General features: G+C 33.8%; 1 protein-coding gene and 1 pseudogene across 1 annotated transcript; one reads left to right on the top strand and one right to left on the bottom strand.

Annotated features, from left to right (window-relative positions):
* The first annotated feature begins 642 nt into the window (after positions 1 to 642).
* LOC119642450 lies at positions 643 to 3,043 on the top strand (annotated as a pseudogene).
* A 4,273-nt stretch (positions 3,044 to 7,316) lies between these two features.
* On the bottom strand, positions 7,317 to 7,866 carry LOC119642451 (nucleoplasmin-like protein). Its single transcript, XM_038041604.1, has 3 exons — positions 7,828 to 7,866; positions 7,644 to 7,748; positions 7,317 to 7,580 (listed from the first exon to the last, which is right to left on the bottom strand). The coding sequence occupies exons 1-3, from the start codon at positions 7,864 to 7,866 to the stop codon at positions 7,317 to 7,319; spliced, it is 408 nt and encodes a 135-aa protein (XP_037897532.1).
* Positions 7,867 to 15,346: the final 7,480 nt, after the last annotated feature.

Consider the following 15,346-nt stretch of genomic DNA (forward strand, 5'->3'; position numbering starts at 1 on the left):
TGCTGCTGCAGACTTGTTAATACTCTTCCAATACCAGGCAATTTTAATTGATTATAGAAAATTCGTTTGGCACTGCTGCCCAATAATTGGGTTTCTATTTGGCTTTTGATTTTTTCCACGATTTCATCCTCATATAGAAAATGAACTTCATGTTTGGTAGGATGTACGTTGACATCTAGATTACTTGGTTCCATTTCTAAGCTTAGATATATAAATGAAATAAAGCAATGTAAAATTTTTGATATTCTATCACGAACATAACTGAAGAAATATGTTAAGTTAAGTAGTGGGGTACCCGAATAAGAGGACAGAGTACCCTCTAAGGGCTCCTATGAAAAGCAAGCCTTTTTTTCTTTTCTCTTTGAATGTATACATGTAAAACCATGTAATTTATCAATTCCTGTAAAGCTTTGTGAAAAGTCGAAAAATTTCGTGTTAAAACATAGTGTTCGGCTTAATAGAACCCCTAAACCCATCAGCAAATCTACATATTTCAATTTTGACAAATCGATGAAATAGTCAGCCTTCATACCAAGGCCTTCAAAATAAGCCTACAGATAGATGCAAAAGCATACCAGTTTTCAATAGGAGCTCCTCTCTAAGAACAAGACGGAAGGGGATATGAATCTACATATAGAACAAATGGCGATTGTATTATCGTGATATTATCTATATATAATCTGGATAACTTCTTTATAACACTTACGATGCAAAGGCATATCAAATTGGTTCGGTTGTACGTATGTAACACCCGGAAGGGGTGGAGACAGACTTACATTTTATTATGCTGATTTAAGCTTATCTGTCTGTCTTTCTGAAATATGGTACGCTAATGGGATTTGACACAAGATCGAAAGCATTTAGAAATGCTTGGGATCGGACAACTTTACCGGCCACTTGCCTTATAACGCATTGTTTTGAAAAGGCTATATAGTACTAGGCACTATAGTGTTTTTCATTACAGCATACCACTCGTATCGGAAGCTTTGATGTACCCGAACGACTGAAACGGGCGTATCTTACTTCGAGTTGCGAAAAGAACATGTTCGAAAACATTGAATATATGTTCCCGAGTCTTAAAGAAGAATTACACATAAGTAACTACGAGACTCGCTTTTAAACACTCGTATATTTAGAAGAGATGGAGTGTTTTGTCAATTTTCGCATTTATGACCGTGAACGAGCGCATTTCACACGTGACGGCAAATATTTAGCTCTGACCATAGAAAATCTTTCCGAACGCCGTCCTTCGTTGGTAATTGGAGACATGGTTAAAGCCGAAAACCCCTGGGGCGATGGCGAAAATGCCAAACGGATGTATAAAGGATTGACACAATCCTTCTCAATCGCATTCTGCTTACATTCTATCCCAACTTTCAGCGAAAATATAACTACGTAGATTGTCGTTTAGAATTTTACTTTTCCCTTTATGGCTACCGTAAAGAGCACTACGCGATCTCACGAGCGGTTAAAAATTTAGGCGAACAGTTCTAGTTTCCCTCCCGAGTTCAGACGCGTAAATGCCCACAATTAGATATACAATTAAATGATGAGGAAAACCTCTTGTTAGGCAGTTGCCCGTATAAATGGCACAATTGCTGAACTGTATGCAAGAAAAAGCCGTAGAAAATATACTACGAGGAAATGTTTACAACATGCCATACGTGATTTTCGGACCCCTCGGCGCAGGAAAAACTGCAACGCTAGTGGAGACCATTTTGCAAATTTTTAAATTGATACCCAATGCACGCCTACTTGTAGGCACACCTTCCAATAGTTCTGCTGATTTAATAACGACGCGTTTGATCGAATTCTCAAAATTTATACGTCTAGTGCCCCATAATCAAGTCAAAGAAGAACTTATACCAGAGCATTTGATGCCGTATTGCGCAACAGGGGATAAAATATGATATGATTGTGACTAAGTCCGAACTCAAAGTAAAATGTGAAACGAAATTTTTATGGCACCATCGACTAACGATTGGTACTTGCGTTAGCCTAGGAAATTTTTTGCAAATGGGTTTTCAACCCAATCATTTTACGCATGTGTTAATTGATGAAGCCGGCCAGTGCACAGAAACTGAAGTTATAGTTGCTGCTGGTTAAGTATCAAAAGAGCATGGCCGGTAATCCTTGCCATTCTTAACAAATATTGAAAGTTTTCCCCTTACATGTAGTTTTGACCCTCGCCTGATTACAAAATTACTCTACAATTACCGGACGTTGCCCTCCATACTGAATGTTTACAATGGACTGTTTTACAATACGGAACTGGTACCAATGATAAGAGAAGAGAATTCTACGGAAGCTAACATTCTGAAGCAACTTCACGATATACTGTCGCAATCACCAAATCGAGCCAAAACACATGTAATCACACGTAGTCAAAATATGCAGGAAAACGAATCACCGTCGAGGTATAATCCTTACGAAGCGAAGCACGTAAGTTGTATTTAGTTTAAAAGCACCATCCCTTCTATTTAGTATTTCATAACATTTATTTCATTTTTGAAGGTCTTTCTAATGACAGTTAAATTGTATCGTAAGCACATTAAACCAGAATCCATTGGCTCTATAAGTCCGTACATAAAACAAGTTGAACATTTGTGCAAATTTTTTATTGATGCCGACGTAGCAATGCCTAAAATTGGTTCTGTGGAGAAATTCCAAGGAGAGGTATAACCTTCGTAAAATTACACTAATGTTGGAATTAACACTAGTGTTACTTTCGCTTGGTTTTTTTTAGGAACGCGATATAATAATAATTTCAACAGTGAGATCAGATAAGGAGCATATACCTAGTGATGTGCGTCATGCGTTAGGTTTCATTCAAAACGAGAAACTGAGTAATGTCGCGATATCTCGACCTCGTTACCTTCTTGTAATGTACGGCAACCCCAACATACTCCTTTTAGATTCTCGTTGGCGCACTATTATAAAATACTGCGTCGATAATGACGCCTACTTCAGTTGTGGTTTGCCGGGAACGTTGTCTGACGCATCAAAACTAGCCGAGGGGACAGCTAATAATCAAGATAATTAAATTACTTTTGTCCTCAATATTCAGTCCATGTCTATTTTTTCATTTTCTCATAATAGTTAATGTATTTTTTACAACGTAAAACAGAGCCGATAGCCTGTGTTGTTAGTGCTCAATGTCTTTTTTTAGTCTAAGAATTCAATTCATTAGTCTAAAATTAAAATAATAATAATAATAATACAACGTAAAACAATAAACATTATTCCTATTTATTTTGTTTGAAATTTGAATTCGATTTTACTTGGATTTTCAAATTTTGACAGAAAACTGTTCAAAACGATTCGCAGCTGGTCATTGCCGTTACTGATCAACATTTTCAAACTATTTAAGAATTATATTAGTTTCGTTTGAATGACTTTGCTATTAAATGCATTCACTGCAATGTCTTCTTTGCTTTTAAATCGATGGCAATTGCATACAATGCTTATGATTGTATAAATTAGGCAATTAATAGGAGCAAGTGGAGAAACTTCACGAAACTTGGATACTCATCACCTCGAAGTCTTATTTAAAATGAGTTATATTTTGTCATTTATGCATCTCTGACAGACAGATGTTTGCTCCAAATCTTAAATAAAAATGTGGAAAAATTCAGAAAGATTTTGGAATTTTATCCGCCAAAAAAGGTCTTTTAGGCTGCAAACAGATGATAGAGTGCCGCACTTCAATCTTGAACGGATATGACTAAATCGATTCAAAACTACATTTGCTTTAAGGGATATCTGTTGCCTTGTTCTGGTTGAGTGTTACAAAAGGATAATATGATGATGAAAGAATAATTTGATTATATTAATCTCCTTAGGTGGCTTTTATAAAAAAATTTAGGCAATTCATTGCAAAAAATAAATTAACAATATAGTGTAACAATACTTTAAAGTTTTAAAGAGCTTCCTTCAAAAATTGTCTCGATTTGAAAAATACATTTGAAAAATGTCAATTTTATGTTTTTCTTTTTTCTTATTGGTTTTTTGAACCAAGAAAAAATTCATCCAAATTGTTTGTTGCAGAAGCGAAATGATGAATGCCATATATAAATGAAAATTAGTAAATTGCAATATGTCTTCTTAAACGATAATCGCATTGAGCAAATCTGTTTCACTCAACAACTTCAGAGTATGAAATTTATTCGTATGCTAAATTTACGTGGAAATCCCTTCTGTGAACTAGCAGCAGTAAGAAGACAATTAAAGGTAAATTTTGCTCTGGCCATTGAAGGAGAACGTTCATTTAGAAGAAGTCCTTCGTTTCAAGAACATGAAAATATTTTCTTGCTGGTCATATATTTTACCAGTCTTCCTCGTGCTGGTCATATATTTTACCGTTCTTCCTCTTGCTGCAAGTTGACTTGTTAGATTGTAATCAACTCAATTTCTTCGTTTTCAATAGATTTTATTAAATAATTACAATAATTTTTTATGGGATAATAATGTAACATATTTGCGGTTGTTCACAATTCATAAACAAGTATTTTGATTCCTTTTTTGTATAATTATAATGTTACGTGTGTGAATTAATTAATGAACGCAAAATTAACATGTTTATGTCTATAGTGTATGATTTGTTGAGAAAGTGGTAACTAAAATCTAAATATATTTGTCGTTAGTGGAAATATAAGAGCGATATTTAAACATGTTTTTTATATATTTCTTTGCATGTCGGAATGATTATATCGTGCTTCTCTTATGTTCTAATGAATTAATATAGCAAAGAGTTAATAGTAGGTGCTTATAATATAGACGATTTGCTTATTCCAATTGTCGGTTTTGGTTTCAGCTGTTCGACAGCGATGATTTTCATGTCAATGGTAAAGAACGGCCTGAAGAGCCAAAACAGTTCGAAGACAATGAATTGTAAGATTTATTGGATGAAAACCCAGTTCAAACTTTTGCAGAATCTTCGAATAGCTTAGCTGTTGATGAATCAATTGTTTCTATACGTTTACACGCGACAGAAAAGAACATAAAGGACGAAAAATGGCTATCATAAGAGTTAATTGAAAATACCTTTTCGAAACGCATCAAAATTGCGGTTCCATTGCTTGCCAGGCATAAAAAAATTATAGTTTTCTGTGGCTTATTGTGATTGACGATGAAATGTGCGCCTACTACGACAATCACACGCAAAAAAGTTCATGGGTTAACCCAAGAGAGCCGTCCACATTGACTTTGCAATAGTTGTCTAGGTACACTCTCGCAGGTCGTATGGGTGATTCTGCCGCAACCAGCTTATTCACCAGACACAGCGCCTTCTGAATAATACTTATTCAGATCGGTACAGTATGGCTTGGCTGGCAAACGGAAGACGTAAAAAAACGAGTCGATGATTGTATCGCTGCTAAACCAATATCGCTCATTCGATTCCGCACCATTACGTTGCCAGAAAGATAGGAAAAGTTGTGGAAAGAATGCGAAATATTTTGATTAATAAACATTGATATAAAAGAGCATATATTCTACTCTGCACTGTTAATGTGGTATAAACTTGACAAATATTAGATCTAGTCTCAGTGATATGAACAAACAAATCGGCGAAGTTGAATGACGCACCTGAAACTAGGGCAACTTACGATATATGAAAGTATTCTTTAAAGTCCTTTGTCAAACTGACATTTATTACCAAACTAATGATGACTAATAAAATACAATTAATTAAATTAAATGATGGGATTTACATAAAATAACTTCAGTTATCATACGTATGTGGACTTGGTAGAGGAATTTAAAGGATTTTAAATACCAATTGTGTCGGAAGAACACTTGATATTTTCTTAATCTATAATACCTGTGAAAGAGCTCAACATTTTTGTTCGTTACAAATTTTTAATAGTCTACTAAAAATAAATTTTTCGATGTTTGAATTCAGTTCAGTATAAGCTCACTTGCTGAGATTTTTTTATTTTACAATTTTCTTTGTTATATTGTCTTTAATCCGCTGCTCTATAGAAACAGAAACAACAGCAATGCGCACATAAAAATTTATCAGCTCTTTAAAAATATATAACGTAACCACAAGTAATGCTGAAGGCGTTTCGAAGCCTCTGCATGTTTGTAGAAACAGTAATGTCCGTATAGGTCGTGTAATCTTAGACCAAATTAAAAATTATGAGTACATTAACAAATATTGGTTTTGTCGTCTTGAAGGTCATGCAACTTAGCTGTACATAAATTGAAAAGGATGGGGCTCAAGCAATTGCTTTGCGGAGTGCTATTATACATTTGGAGTTTATCTACCCCTTACCAAAATGAGTAAAAAGTTTAGTGTCCACGGACATATTTGAAGAGTGATTGAAAAATTTAAAAACATTTTCTTGCGATTATCAATAAGCTGAACATATGCAAAAAAGGATCAACACAACACAAGCGAATCAATTTTAGAATGAAGTTTTATACCAACCTGAGTAAAACCCCTTCATTAAATTAATTTAATATCAATAATTGGAATTCAATTAAAGATGCTGCCTCATGAGTATCAATGAAACTTGTTTTCTGGTGGAGCCTCCAGATGTTTTGCCCGATGGCACACTTTGCATACAGGGATTTTGCAACAAAGTATTGACGCCTATTATATTTTCCGATAATAATTTTTAGCTTTACACATCTTTTTAAAAAAGGGAGTGTGTGAGAAAACGATACAAGACGTAGTGGAACGCTGGGATATCATCGAAGAAATTAACATAAATAGAGTTTTACGTTTTTTTAAAGACAACATTGTTAGTAAGTTTATAAATAATTACCTAAAGATCAGCAACACATCTAATTGATTTTATGCCTTTTCAGTGGTTATTGTAATAATTACTTCAGTTATTTAGATCCCAGCAAGCTGTATCATTTCCTATTGTGATCGTAAGAAGCTTCGCTATGAAATGAAGAAAGGTGACTGGAGTGAGAAGCTCGATTTAATTCATCCTGGTGATCGACGTCGCGTAATACATATACGATAAATTGATCCCCACTTGCTGTTTGTCCTCTCTAATCAATTCGAAATTTTTAGGGTGCCGCGACAAAAGATATTAAACTACATGAAGATATTAAACTTCATCGCCATAATTCATTTATATCAAATGCATTTTAAATGATTTTTTCTCAATAAAAGTTATCTTATAATAAAACGAATGCAGCGGAAAATTTATTTATGGGAATTTGGCAATTTACTGTATAATTCTTTAACATTGTAAACTTGTGTAAACAGAGTTTAGCACACATTCGAAAGATCTTAAAAAGTATTTTTGCAAAGAGTGATTTCGTTTTCTGAGCTGTTGTTACATATCTATCTGGAATTATTTCTTTTTGATGTTTTTACCGTTCTGTTGTGACGGTGGCGGTTCATCATCATTATCATCATCCTCAATATCATCATCGTCATTCCACTCTTCGTTCATAACTTCACTGACAACATTTTTCCAGCATATGTATACGGGGCCGTTTCCTTGTGTCAAATTAAACGTAACTGAATCACTTGGAAATTCCAAATTTGGACGCAATACACGAGTTTCGCCAGCTTTTAAAACAGCTACTGGTATTTTTAAAGTTTCTTTTTCAGCCTGGAATGTGAAACACGTTTTAAACACAGCGTGGGTTCATTTCAATTTTCGTTTGCAACGTACCTGTACAACATTAAACTCGCCACTGTTGGCTTCAGCGCCTACACTTATTTGCTTAATAATCAATTGCTGTACTGTAACTTCTTTATCGGTTTCCTCCACTTCAAACTGGGGTAAAGGGTCTTAGGAATAAAATTTAAAACTGGGGCACTTTAGTATGATATTAAATTGGGATGACTATTGAAACTTGATGCAGAAAACCAGTTTGAGAAAAAGCCAACTCCATTTTCGGTTTTACTTGCGCCAATGATTTCAAAAGTAACATCCCTTTTCGATTAATCTATTACTTACGCTCTAAAGTAACATAATTCGAAGTTATTTCACTTTTTTTTTACGTACGCAGAAAGAGGTCTTTGTCACTTATTTCAAGACCTTGAATAGAAATAAAATCACTAATAAATAATACATAAACGTACATAGGCCTTCTCCACCATGGTAGGCTATATTAGTGAAGCGATATAAACAGAATAGGGAGGCCCTTGCAATAGTTTTTTGTAGCCTGAGCGAAATCGCAATCGGTTTTTATCAATTTATACGCAACAATTTAGTTGCACCACGATTTTCATCAATCGTTCGATTGTCTTATTGTTGTAAACCGACACCCAACCAAATGGCACCTGTATTGCGAGGGACAAGAAATAAGTCTAAAACCATCTTGACGTTTATGTAAAGCATATTTTTTGTTGTTTATTATGTCCGGAAAAATATATAAACATGCTTGGAAAGTATAGTTCATATTTTGTTAAATATTTACCGTAAAAAGATACAGTTTTTTTTTTTTTGTATGTTGATCAGTTTCAGTTTAAATTGAAGATAAACTCTGCCAAATTGCCGTTCCTTTCACAGCTTTCACAGTTGTAAGCTAATTTAAAATAACTCATCCTAATCCACGTCGGTTCACAGTCATCGGAGAGTAATTTAAATGAGCGAGTCTGAAACCACGTATGGCTTGTTTCTTGCTTTAACAGAAATGGCAACTTGATTTCTCTGACATTGTAATACTTTATTTACTTTATTCTCACTCATAAAAGAATCGAAACGTTGCAATTTATTGAAAGCAACTCTGTTTTCTCTCTATTCTCAATACTTTGCGAAAACAAATTTTTTAAATTTAAAAATATCGAAAGAAAATATAATTATTATTATAATTTTAGACTAATGAAATAAATTCTTAGACTAAAAAAAAAAGACAGTGGGCACTAGCAACACAGTCTATCGGCTCTAATTTAAATAAATGTACATTAGATAATGAGCTTAGTGGTATTAATAAAGTAATATATAGAATTGATATTCGATTCTGAAGCTGATTTTAGAATGTCCAAAGGGTTAATCGTTCCAAATGCAATACTTCTAGCCAAGGAAAACTTAAGGCAGTCGCAGAGAATGTGCTTTATAGTTAGAGTTTGTCCACAACTGCAGATTGGGGAGGAAGACTTCTTCAAGATCCATTGGTGAGTTGCAATTGTATGACCAAGGCGAATTCTCGAATATGTTTGGATCTTGGTTTTCTCAACATTTGTTGGATATAAAGGTGGAGTTAATTGAGGGTTAATGGAAAAGTAGTGTTGATGATAATATTGTAAATTTCCTTCTGCAATTTTCTCTTTAACTTTTCTTCCAATGTATTTTTGAAGACCCAACTTTTCCATGACATCATCTATAATTAGAGGAGCAGAAGCAGCATACTTTGCCGCTCGATCAGCCTGCTCATTTCCCAATAAACCGATGTGACTTGGTACCCAAAACATTTTAATTTTTCCGTCGGTTGTAGTAATTATATTCCTTAATTTGTTGATGGTGCTCCATCTCGAAGTCGAAGGATTCCGAATAGTTTGTAATACAGACAAACTGTCAATAACAATGACGGTTTTGAGTTTGTTTTTTTGAGCAAGGTTCGCAGCGTGAAGGATAGCTCTGGATTCGGTTGTGAAAGTTGAAGTACTTTCGTGAAATATGTGATTGAGAAGAACTTGTCCTGTAGCATCTACCACGGCACAAGCAGGAGGCAGACCAGAAAATTTTGAGCCGTCTTTGTATAAAAGATTCCAACCAGTACCCTCCAATACTTGGCTTTTTTTCAGCGATTGGATTCCCGAAGACGTAATTTGGAGTGTCTTCTTTCTTGTGCATAGATAGCGAGATGTCAAAAGAGCAGTCCGAAGGAAAATATAAAAAAGGAAGTTTAACGAAAATTATATTAAAAATTCGAGCTATGTGCAACTAAAACAAAAATTTGAAGATCTTGTCAAATTATATATTTGGTTTAATCATAGTTTGATAAGAGTTTCAAATTTTTAACGGGGGAATTATTTACAATTTTTAAATAAATGTAAAGGGAGCACATATTAATCGCTTTATGAACGGAAAGTCACGTACGCAATAGTAGATAGTATCTGGCTATGGACTTATATGGGGAGCGTTTGCGAAAGTGATCCGACCAATTTCAATAAAATTGACTGATCGGGCAAAAATACGTCAGTCAGTGCCAAGCTCTTCTTGATATTACAACCATCCGAGCAAACTTTATATACTCTGTAACAGAAGCGGTGTAGGGTAAGAAAATGTTCAATTTAAGTTTGCAAAATTGTCGAGTGTTCCCGTATATAACATACAAATGCTTAATGATTTCAGAAACATGGAAGAGTACGCTATTTATTGCGCATCATCAAATTGTCAGCAGGTTTTTTTACCAATCAACGTTCTCTTAAAATAATCCGAAATTTACCGTATATTTCGGCCTGTACACCCAACTGTAGTTTTATATATATAAACATTATTACATATTACTATTTTATTCTTTTAAATAAAAAATTACTACGCGATACAGTTTCGGTTTCCTTTACTAAAAACAAAAAAAAACATTATAAAATCTTGTCACTTTTCTTTTTAATTTACATTTGATGAATTTTGCGGACATTCCAAGAGTTTTTTTGCGAAGCTCTGCATGATATTACAATGACGACCCAAGAAACGTACAAGTTCGTTCGTTGTTGATGTTGTTCGTTTCCTTCCACAAGTCAGCAACTGTTTGCAGAAATTTTGCTTCTGATGCTTTATTGGAATTAGTGCAAATTCTTACGCGAATGTTGCCACTAAAGAAGGAATGTTAAATAAGAATTATTTCAATTAAAAATATCAATACGTTAATCACTTTTTCATGGTTATCCTTCTTCTTCAGCATTGATCATTCTTATTCTTCATTCCATTTCGTCGTCGTTTAGATTTAGATTTAGATTTTTTACGTCTAGACGACGTATTTTTGGTTTGGATGGTCGTTCGATGCTTTGATTTTTTGTCCATTTTAATGATTTCGTCTGAAAAAGTATAAACATTTATTAATTGAAATTGTAATAGAGGGATAAAGCATGCCTAATGACATATTTTCCTTTTTGATGAGTTCATCTGAAAGTTCGCCTACTCCGTACGTAGAGGCAAGTACATAGACAGAAAAAATTATGATAAGAACATACAGACATTTGATAACTTGAAATATATGCAAAATATTTATTTACGATTAACGACAAAAAAGACTTGATCCAATAGAGATTAAGTTTGATGATTAGCACAAAAAGCTCATTCTATGAATTCATTAATTAACAATTTTCATTTTGCTTTAATTATTGTTTTGATTTTTTATAAGTGCCGTGTAAGTATTCATAAATTAATTTAAGTAAATACTGAAACGATTTATTAGTTACCAAATCACCCAAATCTTTACTGTTAAGAAATTCATCCATTAAAAGTAGAAACTTTCGCAATCACCGTCTGAAATTGAAGGTTTGGCTAAAATGCGTATAAGGCTTATTGAAATTATATAGGTCGATTTGGGTTTAAGAATACGCATACAATGGAAAAACGGTATACCGCAAGAGCTTTTTTCTAAATTGCTAACCTCATGTCCCAACCCGATTGGATCATTTTTCAAAAGATAGCTATGAGAAATCTAAACCACCAATAGCTGTGATAATAAATAAAAGTTTTACTTAAAATTTAAACAAATATGTAAAAACTTGCCTCATAGGGTCTTCTCGACCTTGTTTTTGCGAACCTAAAGCTCCATCAGACCAGCCCATCATTCTCATCATTTTATATCCTTTGTTAGATGCATCCAATTTTTTATGGTAATGTTTGTTTGCGCTTTAACAATGCCATTATTGCCATTTTTAAGCGTTTGCATCAATGGATCTGATTGATTGTCACTTTTTTTTATTAACTTCGCAGCGTTGGAAATCGAAGTGTTATTTTTAAGCGTTTGTATCAATGGATCTAATTGATTGTCAGTTTTTTTTATTAACTTCGCAGCGTTGGAAATCGAAGTGTTTTTTTGATATTTATGCAAGGTTCTGTTTTGCTCGTTTCCAATGATTTTAATTTAGTTTTGTAAAATTAGTTAGTGTACAATGTACTTCGGGATGAATAAAGAAATTATTGACCAATGCTTGCTCAATACTTAAAACATACTGCACTAGTGTCGAATTTTGATATTCATCCATAGTCGCGGGTATAGAATCCATTAAACATTTAGTAATAATTAGCTTTAAGAGGCGATCCTTGATTTGGCCACACCTACACCTATTTATTAAGAAAACACAATAAACTTGAACTTTTATTTTTTATATTTTATATATTTCACTATTATAAATTTTTTTTTTAGTTGTTACGTATGTATGCGTCTGCCCCTCCGCCTGGAGCTCGTTTGGCGCCGCTTTGTACACATGTTCATTCTCTTTTGGTTATGTGTTTAAAATAAAACTTCAAGAAATTTCAGCGTTTGTTTCCAGCGCTGTAAAGAAAAGTAATCATTATTCATTTATCGCGCGAATAGTGAAATGTCTTTGGGGTATCATTGGAAATCGATTTGGTGGTTTTTTGAGCTGTTGAGAACATATCCAACAAGAAAACTTTTAACAATGTAAGTTGTCAATAAATTGTATGAATCACCTTATTCCATTTTTTGCATGCATTTCGGTTATTATGATAGGTATGGCTTATATGTCGAATAAAATTATCAAATATAAAAATTGTTCATTATATATCATAGCAGCCGTTAGGGCTTTTTCTTTAAGATTTCAGTAAAAGCAAATCGTATTATTATTCAAGTTGATGTAGTACGAGATCGTTATTCACGATGTTTCAATCAAGAAATTAAACGAAGTTCATGCAAAATGTGGTGAGATTTTATTTGCAACATTATTCATATTTAATGGAAGCGACTCTGTGTTCTCTCCATTCTGAACACATGATATTTTTTTTATAAACTATGTAAAGGATTTTAGAAAAAACTAGCCAACGGCTTTCTGTGAAAATAGAACAAATATGCCACGCTCACAAAATTTAAACAAATTTAAAAAAAAAAAAAGAAATAGTATAAAAATTTTTAAGTGTCGTTCCAAACAAATTAATTGACTGATAAGCGCGTTTGTAGTTATTTACAATTCGATTTGTTATCAAGGAGACCCATCTGAGGTGCACATAGTTTCCTAGGAATCTCGCTGGTTTCTCCTTATGAAACAACCTTCTCATAATAGAAGCAATAAATTACATGCATATAACGATGCGTCTTACTTCGTTTTTATTAAGTAAAACTAACCTGTGTCTTATTTGGTGTATTTACAACCAATTTTCGCTACAAATAATTCATTTTCAGCCAGAATATGATTTTCAAAATTACAAATTAAAAAAAAATTCACGAAAGTAGAAATTGCAGCAAGAAATAAAAATAAGAAAGTAATAACAATATAAAACATAAATAAATGAATAAGAGACTCGTATCTTTCATATCTTCAGCTTCATTTTTTCGCGTCCAGTTCACTTAAAAACAGAGAAAATGCAGTTTCATAAATGAAATCTAATTCTTTAGGATTGTGAAGTGAAATTAACATCGTTCAAACATAATACAAAAATCAACATCAAAGATTTTTTGTTGTCTATGTCAGAAGTTTCGCGAAAATTGGAAGGGTCACGCACATTTTATGATCAACCAATTTATTTGATAAGGAATGTGCAGAATAGTTTTCTGCATTTAAACGTCACATTTTTTTTTCTGCACACAATCTGCATGTTCTTAACGCAGATTTCAACAAAGCAATGGCTTATGTAATGATATGGCGGCACATATATTTGTATTTGTAATGCCGTCAGTATGAATATAACGCAGGTGTACAATAAGTATACATTTTATAATAAGATGTCATCATCACCGAACATTAGATTGCATGCACATAGTATTAATTGTTTCCCTCCACTTCGTCTGCTGTCGCATTTCCGTAGTAAAAACAGTTTTTTAGTACATGGCGCGTTATTACTTCTCTCATATATTCTTTTACGTTTTTCATGTTTATTTTTTTTATAATTAATTTGCTCAATAATTAATATGCCACAAAATTTAATAATTTCTTTTTACATATGCTTTCATATTATGTCCTGTTTGAAAGAAATACATTTCCGCTCTGAAAGTGAATGAATAATAATATATTATTTATTATATCTATATATTAGTTTGGGGAAAAAGAAATCCATTATTTTATATGAACTTCAGGACTTCATTTAACATGCTTCGGATTGTCCGATTTGGGTCAAATATGCACCGTTTTGTTGTACGATTTGTTGCCATTTTAAAGGTAACTTCAAAATGCCTCTCTCATAGAAGTCCTGGTCTCTATATGCAAATAACTCTAGTAGTCGATTTTCACAATCCTCCCTAGATTCCAATTTTTTATCATTAAAGAAATTTTGCAATGCAAGAAAAAGATGATAATCGCTTGGTGCCAAGTTCGGACTGTATGGCGGATGCATTAAAACTTCCCAACCAAGCTCCCGACGTTTCTAGCGAGTCACTGTAGATGTGTGTGGCCTAGCGTTGTCATGGTGGAACACGACACCTCTCCTGTTGGCCAATTCTGGCCGTTTCTGGTCAATCGCTATCTTCAAACGGTCCAGTTGTTGACAGTAGAGATCAGAATTTAGCGTTTGGCCATTTGGAAGCAACTCATAATAAATAATCCCCTTCCAGTCCCACCAAATGCATAGCAAAACCTTCCTGGTCGTTTGAGGTGCTTCACCGCTCTTTGACCACGATCGTTTTCGCACAGGGTTATCGTATGTGATCCATTTCTCATCTCCAGTCACCATCCGTTTAAGAAATGGGTCTATCTCATTCCGTTTGGCCAAGGCTTCGCAGATGGAAATTCGATCCATCATGTTTTTTTCTGTTAATTGGTGTGGCACCCAAACATCGAGCTTCTTTTTGAATCCAGCTTTGTGCAAATGGTTTAAAAATGTTTTATGGTTGATTTTCAGCTCCTGGGCGATGTTACGACTGCTAACATGCCGTTCAACTTCAATCATTTCTCCGATTTTATCGACATTTTCGACGACCGGCCTACCTGTGCGAGGTGCATCTTTAACATCAAAAATTCCTGAACGGAATCTACGAAACCAAAATTGCACATAATTGGCTGTTACAGTATCGGAACCATTCACAATTTTAGCCGCCTGGCTTGCATTTTCGCCTTTGTCAAAGAAAAACTGTAAAATGTACCGAATTTTCTCTTTGTTCACTTCCATTTTTAACACGCTGTAACTCACAACTGAATGCACCAAACAAAAAACAGCAAAAGAATTTTTTTTACTGCGAAATGTCACCTTTCCAACGAGCATAAATCTGAAATTGTTTGATCGATACTTTACAAAAAATCTATCAGTGC

Source organism: Glossina fuscipes, unplaced genomic scaffold (genome assembly GCF_014805625.2).
Source record: "Glossina fuscipes isolate IAEA_lab_2018 unplaced genomic scaffold, Yale_Gfus_2 222, whole genome shotgun sequence".
Taxonomy (NCBI): Eukaryota; Metazoa; Arthropoda; class Insecta; order Diptera; family Glossinidae; genus Glossina; species Glossina fuscipes.